The sequence below is a fragment of the Crocuta crocuta genome, unplaced genomic scaffold, assembly GCF_008692635.1.
Source record: "Crocuta crocuta isolate KB4526 unplaced genomic scaffold, BGI_CrCroc_1.0 scaffold175, whole genome shotgun sequence".
Taxonomy (NCBI): domain Eukaryota; kingdom Metazoa; phylum Chordata; class Mammalia; order Carnivora; family Hyaenidae; genus Crocuta; species Crocuta crocuta.
This window is the reverse complement of record NW_027530988.1, coordinates 876,386-889,024: the sequence shown is the minus strand read 5'-3', so window position 1 is coordinate 889,024 and position 12,639 is coordinate 876,386. Positions and strand designations below refer to the sequence as shown.

At 40.1% G+C, this 12,639-nt stretch overlaps 1 protein-coding gene and 1 non-coding gene across 5 annotated transcripts in view; both read left to right on the top strand.

The window, feature by feature from the left end:
• CHD8 (chromodomain helicase DNA binding protein 8) overlaps positions 1-12,639 on the top strand; it is a 61,470-nt gene that overhangs the window by 40,223 nt on the left and 8,608 nt on the right. For 3 of the 4 annotated variants that reach the window (XM_077770353.1, XM_077770350.1, XM_077770351.1), the window contains exons 12-30: positions 892-1,013; positions 1,169-1,412; positions 2,255-2,431; positions 3,430-3,573; positions 3,803-4,058; positions 4,631-4,841; positions 5,092-5,287; positions 5,772-5,939; positions 6,392-6,571; positions 6,719-6,829; positions 7,151-7,347; positions 7,549-7,748; positions 7,829-8,009; positions 8,101-8,190; positions 8,446-8,549; positions 10,135-10,264; positions 11,289-11,364; positions 11,827-11,881; positions 12,103-12,310. In XM_077770353.1, coding sequence (XP_077626479.1) covers positions 892-1,013; positions 1,169-1,412; positions 2,255-2,431; positions 3,430-3,573; positions 3,803-4,058; positions 4,631-4,841; positions 5,092-5,287; positions 5,772-5,939; positions 6,392-6,571; positions 6,719-6,829; positions 7,151-7,347; positions 7,549-7,748; positions 7,829-8,009; positions 8,101-8,190; positions 8,446-8,549; positions 10,135-10,264; positions 11,289-11,364; positions 11,827-11,881; positions 12,103-12,310 — 3,050 coding nt within the window. The remainder of the gene's footprint in view (positions 1-891; positions 1,014-1,168; positions 1,413-2,254; positions 2,432-3,429; positions 3,574-3,802; positions 4,059-4,630; positions 4,842-5,091; positions 5,288-5,771; positions 5,940-6,391; positions 6,572-6,718; positions 6,830-7,150; positions 7,348-7,548; positions 7,749-7,828; positions 8,010-8,100; positions 8,191-8,445; positions 8,550-10,134; positions 10,265-11,288; positions 11,365-11,826; positions 11,882-12,102; positions 12,311-12,639) is intronic. The other variant, XM_077770352.1, reaches the window with a different exon arrangement.
• Positions 10,717-10,826, top strand: LOC144236805 (small nucleolar RNA U6-53/MBII-28). The gene has a single exon (XR_013336654.1). It is a non-coding gene; the product is annotated as a small nucleolar RNA U6-53/MBII-28 (small nucleolar RNA).

The following is a 12,639-nucleotide window of genomic DNA, read 5'->3' as shown; positions in this document are numbered from 1 at the left end:
TACAGACCAGTGCTGTCCTCTTGAACTTTTCAGTGCTGTGCTAATATAGTAGCCACTAGCTACATTTCAAATGGTCAGTAGTCAAATGTGACCAGTGGCAGATATAAAACATCACTGTAGACAGTTCCATTTGAAATCACTATCCTAGAAACTTGATCAGATGGGGAAGGGAGATAACTAAATCTATTTAATAGGTGGTTCTATCAGGTTGTCTTTTGTGCTTTATTAGCCATTTATGATGATTGCCTTGGTCTGTTTTTTTTAAATGTTTATTTATTTTTGAGAGGGAGTGTGTGTGTGAGTAGGGGAGGGGCAGAGAGAGACAGACAGACAGACAGAATCTGAAGCAAGGCTCCAGGCTCTGAGGTGTCTGCACAGAGCCCATTGTGCGGCTCATACTCACAAACCATGTAATCATGACCTGAGCCGAAGTTGGACACTTAAACTAACTGAGCCACCCAGGCACCCCTGCCTCAGACTGTTCCTTAAGGATTTAAAAATGATATTTTAATTGTATCACATTTTCATTTATTAGCCAGAATTTTCTATAAAAAGGAATGTGACTAACTTACTGTTTGTTCACTTTGAGGTACAGATTGTATAGGAAATGAGGGTAAATGCTTTATGTTCTTTATTTTCCAGTTTTCAAAATAATGAAGTAGTTCTCTAATATCCTCCAAAAGTGCCCTGTGGATTTTTTCTCTTTTGGTTTTCTTTCCTTTTTTTTTTTTTTTTTAGCTTTTTAAACTTTATGAACTCATGAATTTGAATATATTTAAAATGTTTTTAGTTCATGTTTTTGAATTGGTTTTAGGTACTAGAACTGCCTAGTAAGTTTGCCTAATTTTGTTAATGTCTTCACCCCAGTAATTGAAATTTTCTGTTTTGTAGAATCGTCCACAGGCAAGTGCCTGGAAGAAGTTAGAGCTGTCACATGAGTATAAAAACAGAAACCAGTTACGGGAATATCAGTTGGAAGGGGTCAACTGGCTGCTCTTTAACTGGTATAACAGGTATAGAAAAGAGTGGGCCCATGAAATGTAGGCTTGGCCTGGGATTATGTTTGTTCATTTTCAGTAGAAACAGTTTCTTTTTATTCTTTTTTTACATACTTTTAAAAAGGTGGTATGTTTTGACATGCTTTTCTTTTTCCATGGTGAATCTTTAGGCAGAACTGCATCCTGGCTGATGAGATGGGATTAGGCAAAACGATCCAGTCCATTGCCTTTTTGCAGGAGGTATATAATGTGGGCATTCATGGACCCTTCCTAGTCATTGCCCCACTGTCCACAATTACTAACTGGGAGCGAGAATTCAACACATGGACAGAAATGAACACTATTGTATACCATGGCAGTCTGGCTAGCCGTCAGATGATTCAGCAATATGAAATGTACTGCAAAGATTCACGGGTAAGTTGCGTACCATGGGAACGTAATGGTTTAGAGACAGTAGGCCAAGGTACCTGGTATTTTAGAGGCTTTTCTCTGAATAAAAGACTTTCAATGAGGTTTTCTGAGGTGATTTATGGCATTTTGTCTAGATTACACAGGGAACTTTTATTTCACTTCTGCTCTTTTTATCCAGTGGACATTTTGATCCAGTGGGAGTACTGGCTTCATTTATGAATACTTGCATTTTAAATAGACTTTTACCGGCATTGATAACTTTTCATTAAGGAAGAATGGAGGTGGTAAACTTAAGCCATTTCCTTTCTTTTTCTTTTATGGAAGTCTACTAAAATTTTCATCAAGATCAGTTCCTTTTTCTATATAAATTTTAAAATACAAATTTGAACCATTCATCCTTTCTTAGTCATATTTTGCTGCTATTTTGTTGAACTGATTCTTCTGTCCGTTTTTAGACAGTAACAGATATTACCTATTTCACTTTCAGTTTTGTCTTGTATGTTTCAACGTGCCTGACCTTTGTGGATTTCAGTGTTAACTAACAAAAGATCTAGGTTTGAGATACATGAGCTAGGCATACAACAGAATAAAATATGTCCAGCTTCATTCATTGAGGTCTGTCGTTTTCTCAAGAAACTGAATATGTTGAAGAGACCTTGTATCTTACATTCAGTGATTTGACACTATTTATCATGAAGATAAACAGCAGCAGAGGTGGGTGGTGGTGCAGTTTGCATTTCTTATTTTGCCTGCCTGAATATAGAAGAGGGAATGTGTAATTCAGAAGAGGTCTTCATTTAGGTTCATGGTAGGCCTTTACTTAACTTTATTGCCTTTGTGCATAGGGGCGCCTCATCCCAGGTGCATACAAGTTTGATGCCCTGATCACCACTTTTGAGATGATTTTGTCAGATTGTCCTGAGCTTCGTGAGATTGAGTGGCGTTGTGTCATCATTGATGAGGCCCATCGACTAAAGAATCGTAATTGCAAGCTGCTTGATAGCCTCAAGCACATGGACTTGGTGAGTTCTTCACATTGACTCACGGGCAGAAACACCTGGAATTAAAATAACCCTAATTCTCTGTGGAATTAATATAACCTTAATTACCAGAGAAGAAAAAAGAATCCCAATCCTGGTATTGGGTGGTGGGTATGACCTATGGGAGTGGACACCTGAAAGTCCTGTGTATTTTAGAATTGGAAGGTAATTATATGTTACTGGTTTTTAACGAGGTGGAGAGGTGGGATACTGTATTAGTTACCTAGTGCTGAATAACAAATACCCTAAACATTAGTGGCTTAAAACAACAACAATTATTTTTCATGATTCCCTAGCCCAGCAACCTGGGCTGGGTTCAGCTAGACCATTCCTTTGGTGGTCTTGCCTGTAGTCAGTAATGTGGCTGTAGCTGGCAATTGGTGGGCTGCTGGGTCATCTTCTATATCAACTGTTATCCTCCAGTCAGCCAGACTCTGCTTCTTTACATGGTCAGGGCAGTGTCCAGAGAGGGCAAAGGCAGAAGTTGCAAGGCCTTTGAGTTATAGGCTCTGAAACTCACACAATATCACTTCTGCTACATTCTCTTTGTCAGAGCAAGCCACAAGGCAGGCCCAGATTCAAGGGGTGAACCTTGATAGGAGGAACTACAAAGAATTAATGGCCATATTTAATCCAGCACAGGTACATTCCCTAGAGGGGGACATATTAGGATATCTGTGGGGATTTGAGTGTGGAAAGGCATATGTAATTGGAAAAATATATATTATGCATATTTTTTGTATTTGCTCATAATCATAATGTTTAAGTTAATTCTTGTTAAATGTCAAGGTTTTTTTTTTTTTAACGTTTTATGTTTATCAAAAGAAAGAGCAAGAGTGAAAGAAAAGATAGTAATCTGGCCCATTCCCATAATTTTACAGATAAAGAAATTAAAGCTAAAGTTATATACTTAATAGAAAACCCCAGAAGTCCTTCGTGTTTTCTGAGTTTTATAATTTTTTTCTTTTCTCCATTTCTAGGAACACAAAGTGTTACTCACAGGAACACCATTGCAAAATACGGTGGAGGAATTGTTTAGCTTGCTTCATTTCTTGGAACCTTCACAGTTTCCTTCAGAATCAGAGTTCCTCAAGGACTTTGGGGATCTCAAGACAGAGGAACAGGTAGGAAGTGTATCTGGACAAAAAAGGTAAAGTTTGTAGTAGGCACGCGTCTACTGTCATAGGCCGCAAGTACCTTTTTGAACTACAACCTGGTGCCTACGTCACTAGTGGCATTGGGCAAAATCTACATTTCTCATAATGGAAAACTCTCGAATTTTTTCATGTTTCCATGTAACTAAGCATGTTTGTCCTCCTAGTTTTATTTCTTTTCTCTCTGTATTGGGCACAGGTTCAAAAGCTACAGGCCATTCTCAAGCCAATGATGCTGAGGAGACTCAAAGAGGATGTTGAAAAAAACCTGGCACCCAAACAGGAAACTATTATTGAAGTAGAGCTGACCAACATCCAGAAGAAATACTACCGGGCTATTTTGGAGAAGAATTTCTCCTTCCTCTCCAAAGGAGCAGGTCATACCAACATGCCTAATCTGCTCAATACAATGATGGAGTTGCGCAAATGCTGCAACCACCCGTATCTCATCAATGGTGAGAGAGCTCCTGGAGAATACCTGTGTTCCTCTGTCGCCTGGGTTTCCTTTCTAACGATACTCCTCAGGAACTGATTCAGTCTAATTTGGGGAGGGAAGGAGGATCTTCTTTTAAAGCAACTCTTATATGGAATGTCTTTCTCTAGTTCTTCCCCCTTCATCCTGTATATCTTGAAAATTATATGCAATTTGCTGTTTAGAATTTCATGAACAAGAACTCAAGTCATTCTGTTCTCTGGAGAAATGTCCTCACTGGTACTCCATTTTGCGGTTTCTGGTTTGGATGCCAGTGGGATGGTAATAGTTGTTTGCATGTACTGTCCTAGTTCTAGTCCACATAGTTGTGTATGTTGTACCCAGTTACCATCTTAAGCCCTACTTGATTTGCAATATTTTGTATGACATAGTTGAAGATGATTTAGGATGTTTTGAGTGCTGAAATTCTGTGTGAGAAAAATGTTTATCTCAAGTCAGATGCCTTTTCTTGGCATCCTTATCTCAGTTAAGTAAACTACAGCCTTAGCATGTTTCTCTGGGTCTCACTATCAGGTTTGATTTTTCTTTTGGCAGGTGCAGAAGAAAAAATCCTGACAGAATTTCGAGAAGCTTGCCATATTATACCTCATGACTTCCACTTGCAGGCCATGGTTCGTTCAGCTGGCAAATTGGTTCTTATTGACAAGTTACTTCCAAAACTTAAAGCTGGTGGCCATAAGGTTCTGATCTTCTCCCAGATGGTACGCTGTCTAGATATCCTAGAGGATTATCTAATTCAGAGAAGGTGAGAAAAGAGTTCTCCCTTGCCTTGTGTTTACTGTAGCTTCGAAAAGCTGCAAAGAGGAGGAGGGTCTGGGTTTAATTAAAGTCGGCCAGGACTGGAATAAAGGAAGTATTTTAGATTCTCACTCTCAACTTTCTGATAAGGTTTTGGTCAACCAAAGATATGGAAATACTAGTATTGATCCCAGTCTGCCTTTTTGGTCTTTTTTTCTGCCTAACCAATTAAATTGTTTTCTGTGATTGCCACACAGGTACTTATATGAGCGTATTGATGGGAGAGTCAGAGGTAACCTTCGACAGGCAGCCATTGACCGCTTCAGCAAGCCTGACTCAGACCGCTTTGTCTTCTTGCTCTGCACCCGGGCTGGTGGACTGGGTATTAATCTCACAGCTGCTGATACCTGCATCATCTTTGATTCAGACTGGAATCCCCAAAATGACCTGCAGGTAGAGGAAATCATTGTCTTAGGGAGGAACCACCTAACGTAAGAGGTTTTTCAACAGGATCAAGATCTCTTAGAAAGACTTGTCTTGCAAAGAGTCTGGCATTGTTTACTTAGTTTAAGGGTGGCAGTTTCCATCAGAGGTCAGCTAACTTTTTAAGTAAATGTTTTAGGCTTTGCGGACCATATTGTCTCTGTTGTAACTACTTACCTCTGCTCTTAAAACACAAAAGCAGCCATAGACAACATGTAAATGAATGGGTGGGGTTGTGTTTCAGTATAACTTTGTTTACAGAAACAGGTGACTGTGTAGACTGTAGCTTGCTGACTCCTAGTGTACTTGGTGGGGCAGTCATTTCATCTTGAAATTGACTTTTGGTTTTGAGTTGATCTCATGGCTGCTTTATAGATGTGAATTGGTATTTTGAATCCTCCCCACCCCAATTTTATGTTATCTTTGTCCTTTTTTTCCATTTCTTTTTAACCAGGCCCAGGCACGGTGTCATCGAATTGGGCAGAGCAAAGCTGTGAAGGTGTACCGTCTCATCACTCGTAATTCTTATGAGAGAGAGATGTTTGATAAAGCTAGCCTCAAGTTGGGATTGGATAAGGCTGTGCTTCAGTCCATGAGTGGTCGGGATGGCAACATTACTGGAGTGAGTCCCCTTAGTCTGTGGATACATTTGTAGCAGGTCATAGCTGTAGAGGGAGGCAAAGCTATTTTTGCACAGGAATCTCACCACCATGTTTGGATTCTCAATTCTTATTTTTCTCTTTTTTTTTTTAATGTTTTTATTTATTTTTGGGAGAGAGAGAGACAGAGTGTGAGTGGGGTAGGGGCAGAGTGGGGGTGGGGACACAGAATCTGAAGCAGGCTCTAGGCTCTCAGCTGTCAGCACAGAGCCTGACTTGGGCTCGAACTCACATGCTGTGAGATCATGACCTGAGCTGAAGCTCAGAAGCTCAAATGACTGAGCCACCCAGGCACCTCAGATTCTCAATTCTTACTTCTTAAAATATAATGGACTAAGTCATTATGATATGGTTATTACGATATGATAGATAATATTCTTAGTAATTTTTTTCTTCTTACCGTTGGATTTTGCAGATCCAGCAGTTCTCCAAGAAAGAGATTGAAGATCTCTTAAGAAAAGGAGCATATGCAGCCATAATGGAAGAAGATGATGAGGGCTCCAAGTTTTGTGAAGAAGACATTGACCAGATCTTGTTAAGACGAACCACAACCATCACCATTGAGTCTGAAGGAAAGGGTTCTACCTTTGCTAAGGTATGTTCTGTCTGTGCCAAATACTAAAGAAGCAGAGGTATAGCAGGATTTTCTAGAATTTAAATACATTTTTTAAATATAATTACTGGTTTCCCATTGCCCAAAAAAAGGGTTGTGGTCAACTTTACTTTGCTCCTTTCTCACTAGGCAAGCTTTGTTGCTTCAGAAAATAGGACTGATATTTCTCTGGATGACCCCAACTTTTGGCAAAAGTGGGCCAAAAAGGCTGATCTGGACATGGATCTATTGAACAGCAAGGTAAGCTTCCCTTTCTTTAGGGAGGCAGTGTTTCAGGAGCCTTTGTAGCTGCTCTGATTCTTTGATGCTGGTCTTCATTTATGATATATTATATATAATAGAGTCATCATAAAAACTTTCTGCATAGGAGGCCCCAGAAAATGACTTAGATATCTACCACTTAACTTTTGCTTCTTGAGTCCCTATAGATTATTTTGCATGTCCTAAAAAAATTTCTACAGATGTTATATCCAAGGCTATTTCAATCCATAATTGTCTTAATTCCATTCCCACAATCGTATCATGAAGAGAGTTACTCTTCTGCTTCTGTTTTCTGTATAGAATAACTTGGTGATTGACACACCTAGAGTACGAAAACAGACCCGGCACTTCAGCACCCTGAAAGATGACGACCTAGTGGAATTCTCAGATTTGGAAAGTGAAGATGATGAGCGGCCTCGATCTCGCCGACATGACCGTCATCATACCTATGGGCGCACTGACTGTTTCCGGGTGGAAAAGCATCTCTTGGTGTATGGGTAAGAACCCATCTTGCCATTAAAGGTAGTGGATTTCCATCCTGTTAGACACTCAGTTTCCCTTTCAGATTGGAAGCTTGACCAAAAAGGGGATAATGGGAAAAACTTTATTCTGTTACCATGTTTTCCCCAGATCTTTTTTTATCTCCAGCCTTTTGGGAGTCCCCAGGAAAATATTAACACAATTTTCTGTTTTTCTAGTTGGGGGCGGTGGCGAGATATCCTGTCTCATGGACGCTTCAAGCGACGTATGACTGAACGAGATGTGGAGACAATTTGCCGGGCCATCCTTGTTTACTGTCTTCTACACTATCGTGGGGATGAAAATATCAAAGGCTTCATTTGGGACTTGATTAGCCCTGCTGAAAATGGCAAGACAAAAGAATTGCAGAATCATTCAGGTGATTATCATCTCTTTACTGTTCATCTTTCTGTAGATCACCTAATCCTTTTCAGGTCCAAGGGTTTTTCTCAATCCAAGTCTTTAATGTCTCCCCTTTCCCAGGTCTGTCTATCCCTGTGCCACGTGGACGCAAGGGGAAAAAAGTAAAGTCACAAAGCACTTTTGATATCCATAAAGCAGATTGGATCCGGAAATATAATCCTGATACTCTGTTTCAGGATGAGAGTTATAAGAAGCATTTGAAACATCAGTGTAACAAGTAAGGATGGACATGAGCAAAGACTAAAGCATTTTCCACCTCAAAAGTTACTGTGTTACTACTGAGCCAGTTCTTCTTCCCTCACTTCTAGGGTACTGTTGCGGGTACGAATGCTCTATTATCTAAGGCAGGAGGTTATTGGAGACCAGGCAGAGAAGGTGTTAGGGGGTGCCATTGCCAGGTAAAGTTATGGTATATTTTTCTTTATGCCTTGCCTTATACCCGAAAAGAGTGGTTTATATATTTCATTCTGTGCTATCTATGAGATAACTGAATCTTGAATCCTGTGCTTGATACTTGATGCTAATGGAAGGACATAGGCAGATCCATGAGCTCTTAAATTAATGAATAAGAGGAGATACTGTAATAATCTTCCCAAGGATTGTCATTTAATTCTCTGCATTGCTGTGCTGACTCTGCTCTCTTATACCTTTAGTGAGATTGACATATGGTTCCCAGTAGTGGATCAGCTGGAGGTTCCAACAACATGGTGGGACAGTGAGGCTGACAAGTCCCTGCTCATTGGAGTCTTTAAGCATGGTAGGTACCTTTCATTTTTTAATTTTTTTTATTGAGACAGAAACAGAGCATGAATGGGGGAGGGGCAGAGAGAGAGGGAGACACAGAATCTGAAGCAGGCTCCAGGCTCTGAACTGTCAGCACAGACCCCGATGCAGGGCTTGAACCCATGAACCGTGAGATCACGACCTGAGCTGAAGTCGGACACTTAACCGACTGAGCCACCTAGGTGTCCCAATAGGTACCTTTTTTTAGTCTATTTATTTCCTTTTGTAGACTGATGTCCAAAGATGGAACATGTACCACAAAATGCTCATGGCCAGTAACTGAGTTATCTGATTGATCTTCAATAAAATTATATTTGAATAAGAAACTAGTTCTCAAATATCCAGAGCACAGCAATTTGTTCCTGTAAATAGATGTTCAAAAAGACCAGATGGATAGTTAAATCCCAAGGTAGGGAGTCTTCCATCTGTTCTCTAATCAGTGTTATCAATTTGTACGTCGTGGTATCTTAGTTCAGCTTCCACAGATCAGGGGAGGTAATATATGCCCGCTCCTACTAATAATAAGCATGCTTGATTTGTATGAAACTGTTCTACTTATATAACATCCCATTTGTTTTAAGTGTTCAACAAGTCACTCTAATGAAGGTATGAACTACAGAGAAACAAAATAGAGTACAAAAAGAAAGAGTGCTCCCTTTTCAGTCTTGCCTAACAACAAATCGTAGGTATGAAAAGCAGTGAGTGCTAACTTCCNGTGTGTACACACACACACACACACACACACACACACACACACTATTCTGGGGGCACCTGGGTGGCTCCAGAGGTTAAGTGTCCGGCTCTTGGTTTCAGCTCAGATCATGATCTCTCATGGTTTGTAAGTTCAAGCCCCGCATCAGGCTCTGTGATGACAGTGCAGAGCCTGCTTGGGATTCTCTCTCTCTCCCTCTCTCTCTATGCCCCTCACCCACTCCTGTGCTCTTGCTCTCTGTCTCAAATAAACCTAAAAGAAATTTAAAGTATTTTTCTGTATATTTCTATAACATAAAAGTAACGATGTCTAATCAACATGTTTTTGAGATGTTTAACGCGATGAGAAAAACTGAACACTTTCTAGTCTTAGATTTACTTGTGAGACAAGGAGGTTTAGAAAAGTCCAAATATCCTCAAGTATGTTCATGGACTATTCATTCATTCTCTGTTCATCAGACATTCATTGCCTGTTTGTTTGCAGGTGTTTCTTGTCCTTCATTTGAAAATGTGACCTAGCCCTAAATCATTTTACTTTTTTAGTTTTCCCATCTGTGTAGTAAAAAGGATAATAGAAAAATTACCAGTTATGTAAATTTTTTACCCTTCTTTATAAATTCTGATTAAATTTCTGTTTTTTGTAACTAGCAACAAAACTCTTTGTGACTCTAAATTACTATAGAAATAGTAAATGTAGTAATATAACCCAATAGCTGTCCAAGTTAGTATTTTCTATTATGAACAAAGTAGCTCATTTGTAGTAGCTCATCAGTAGTTCAATTATCCCAGCACCCTTTAGGCAAAATTAATCTCTTATTTTCTTCAGCTTATGTCCCTTTTTCTTCTAGGCTATGAGAAATACAATACTATGAGGGCAGATCCAGCCTTATGCTTCCTGGAAAAGGCTGGTCGACCAGATGACAAAGCCATTGCAGCAGAACATCGAGTATTGGATAATTTCTCAGACATAGTGGAAGGGTAAGCACTGGTGGTTAATTCTTTTGAAGTTCTGAGTCTACCCCATGAAGCCCATTAGTTGCTTATGCTAAGAGATAAAATAACTGTAGCCTTGACTGACCCCATTAGTATTCTTAATGGTGGTTATACTCATTAATGATACATTCTTAACAAAGAGTGGGATAAGCAGAAAGGACTCCATAAACTAGGTTAAAACTACACGTTGTCATAAGATGCCCCTAAGGGTGAAAATTAACATACTCCTAAATGCCTTATTTGACGTTCTGTTCAGTATTCTTGCAACACTTTTCTGTGTGGTCGCAGTAGCTAACAGGACAACTGATTCTCTTGAAAGATAATAGCCATGCAGCTCTACTACACCACTTATGTGGTATAGCCTCAGGAGATTTTACCTCTGGTTTATCATCTCCCAGTGATAGCTGGCACATACAGGCATAGCTTCTGGATACATGCCTCGATGATGAGTTGCCATGCTAATACTGAGTCACCAGGTAGGGCAGTGTTGCCCTGGTTTGGGTGCCAGTGAGTTTAACAAAACTTCTCACATGGAGACCTGAGGGGCATGTTCAGTGGTTGGCTTTGTTCATGAATACCATGCCATGCACTCTCCTGCAATTGAGAGTTTTATCTTTAATGATCACAACCTTAGTTTGGAAAGAAATTGGGTCTGTTATTCATTACAAATCATGTACTATGTCACCCTTGTACTCAGTAGAGCAAGGTAAAACAAGCAAACATGGTAATAAAAGTAAATAGGAAGGAGGGGAAGAATGGGTAAAGAGTTAAAAAAGGCCATCAAGAGAAAGGAAATATGCTGGTCAATGCAAGCAATTTGTCAGTTTCTCCCAGTTCTTCGTCCTGTTGGATGCTGTACCTAACCTACTCAGAGCTTAGCACCTGGCTGCTATTCCTTTGAGCATGAAAGAAAAGACTTTTTCATGCTGGATCAGATGTTTGGCTTCATCCTAAATTCTTCATAGAGAAGATACATTCTTGTTTTTTTCATGCCTTTGGATAACTTTAGGGTTGACTTTGATAAGGATTGTGAAGATCCCGAATACAAACCACTCCAGGGTCCCCCGAAAGACCAAGATGATGAGGTGAGGAATTCTCCTTTGAGTCTAGCTTTTCTCTGTTACTTAGTAGTTAAGTATTCTCCCATTCCCTGGATCCTGAAGTATATCGATTAATTTATAATACAAAATGGAAAGTAACTACCATTTCAGAATATAAGGTTTAATGGAAAGGATTGTGACACTAGCTGGGGGAGGAGGTCAGGGATAGCTTTGTGTAGGAGGTGGGACCAAGCTGGATATTGAAGTATATTATTTGACTGCAAAATTCTTGAGTCCCTAATTTTTAAGCCGTTAACAACAACTGATTTTTCAGGTTTTACTTTGTTATTCCATGAGTTAGTTGCTTCCATTTCTTTGTGAGGGTTCATTAGGAATTTTTCTTGATCCCTTTGGTGCCATAAAAGGACTCTAAGAAAGTGATTTCAGAGTGCCAACCCTCCCCCTTTCCCTCCCCCTCCATCCTATGGGGTGGATCTCCTTCTCTAGGGCGATCCCTTGATGATGATGGATGAGGAGATCTCAGTGATTGATGGAGATGAAGGTAAACTTCTAGGTCAACTAGTACAATTTTGTGTGGGGTGGTGGGTTGGGGAATTATTAACTGAGTTCTGTCCTATCCTGGGATTTGTATATGTGCTGCCGAAGCGAGCACTGTCCTATCCTGGGATTTGTAAGAACTTTTCTTTTGGGTGGCTTCAAATACTGGTATTATCTCTACTATCTTTCCTGTACTTCCTATTTATGCTACTTGGCTTCCCACAGCCCAGGTGACCCAGCAACCAGGCCACCTATTCTGGCCTCCGGGTTCTGCTCTGACCGCTAGGCTTCGGCGCCTAGTAACAGCTTATCAGCGCAGCTACAAGAGAGAACAGATGAAGATAGAGGCTGCAGAACGAGGGGACCGGAGACGACGGCGTTGTGAGGCAGCCTTCAAGCTAAAAGAAATCGCGCGACGGGAAAAACAGCAACGGTAAAGTGTGGCTAGGAATTTGGGCCAAGTTGTAAGCTTACCTTCAGCTATGGGTCTATATTGAAAAGCATCTTAGGAAGGATCTATTTGGAATTCCCTAGAGGGACCACTTACTTTTGCCTTTAACTGTTATTCCTCTACAACAAAAAACCTTGGTTGTGTGCATAACCACGACTCCTAGGGAGGTCTTTAATGCGGCCATTCTCATTTATTTGCCTACATCATTTTTTCCCTTAGTTTGCTATTCTTAAATTCTTACGTGTTACAGAATACATCTTAACTCCGTCTTCTGCTGTCTTCTGGGCCTTTTTTTTTTTTTTTTTTTTTTC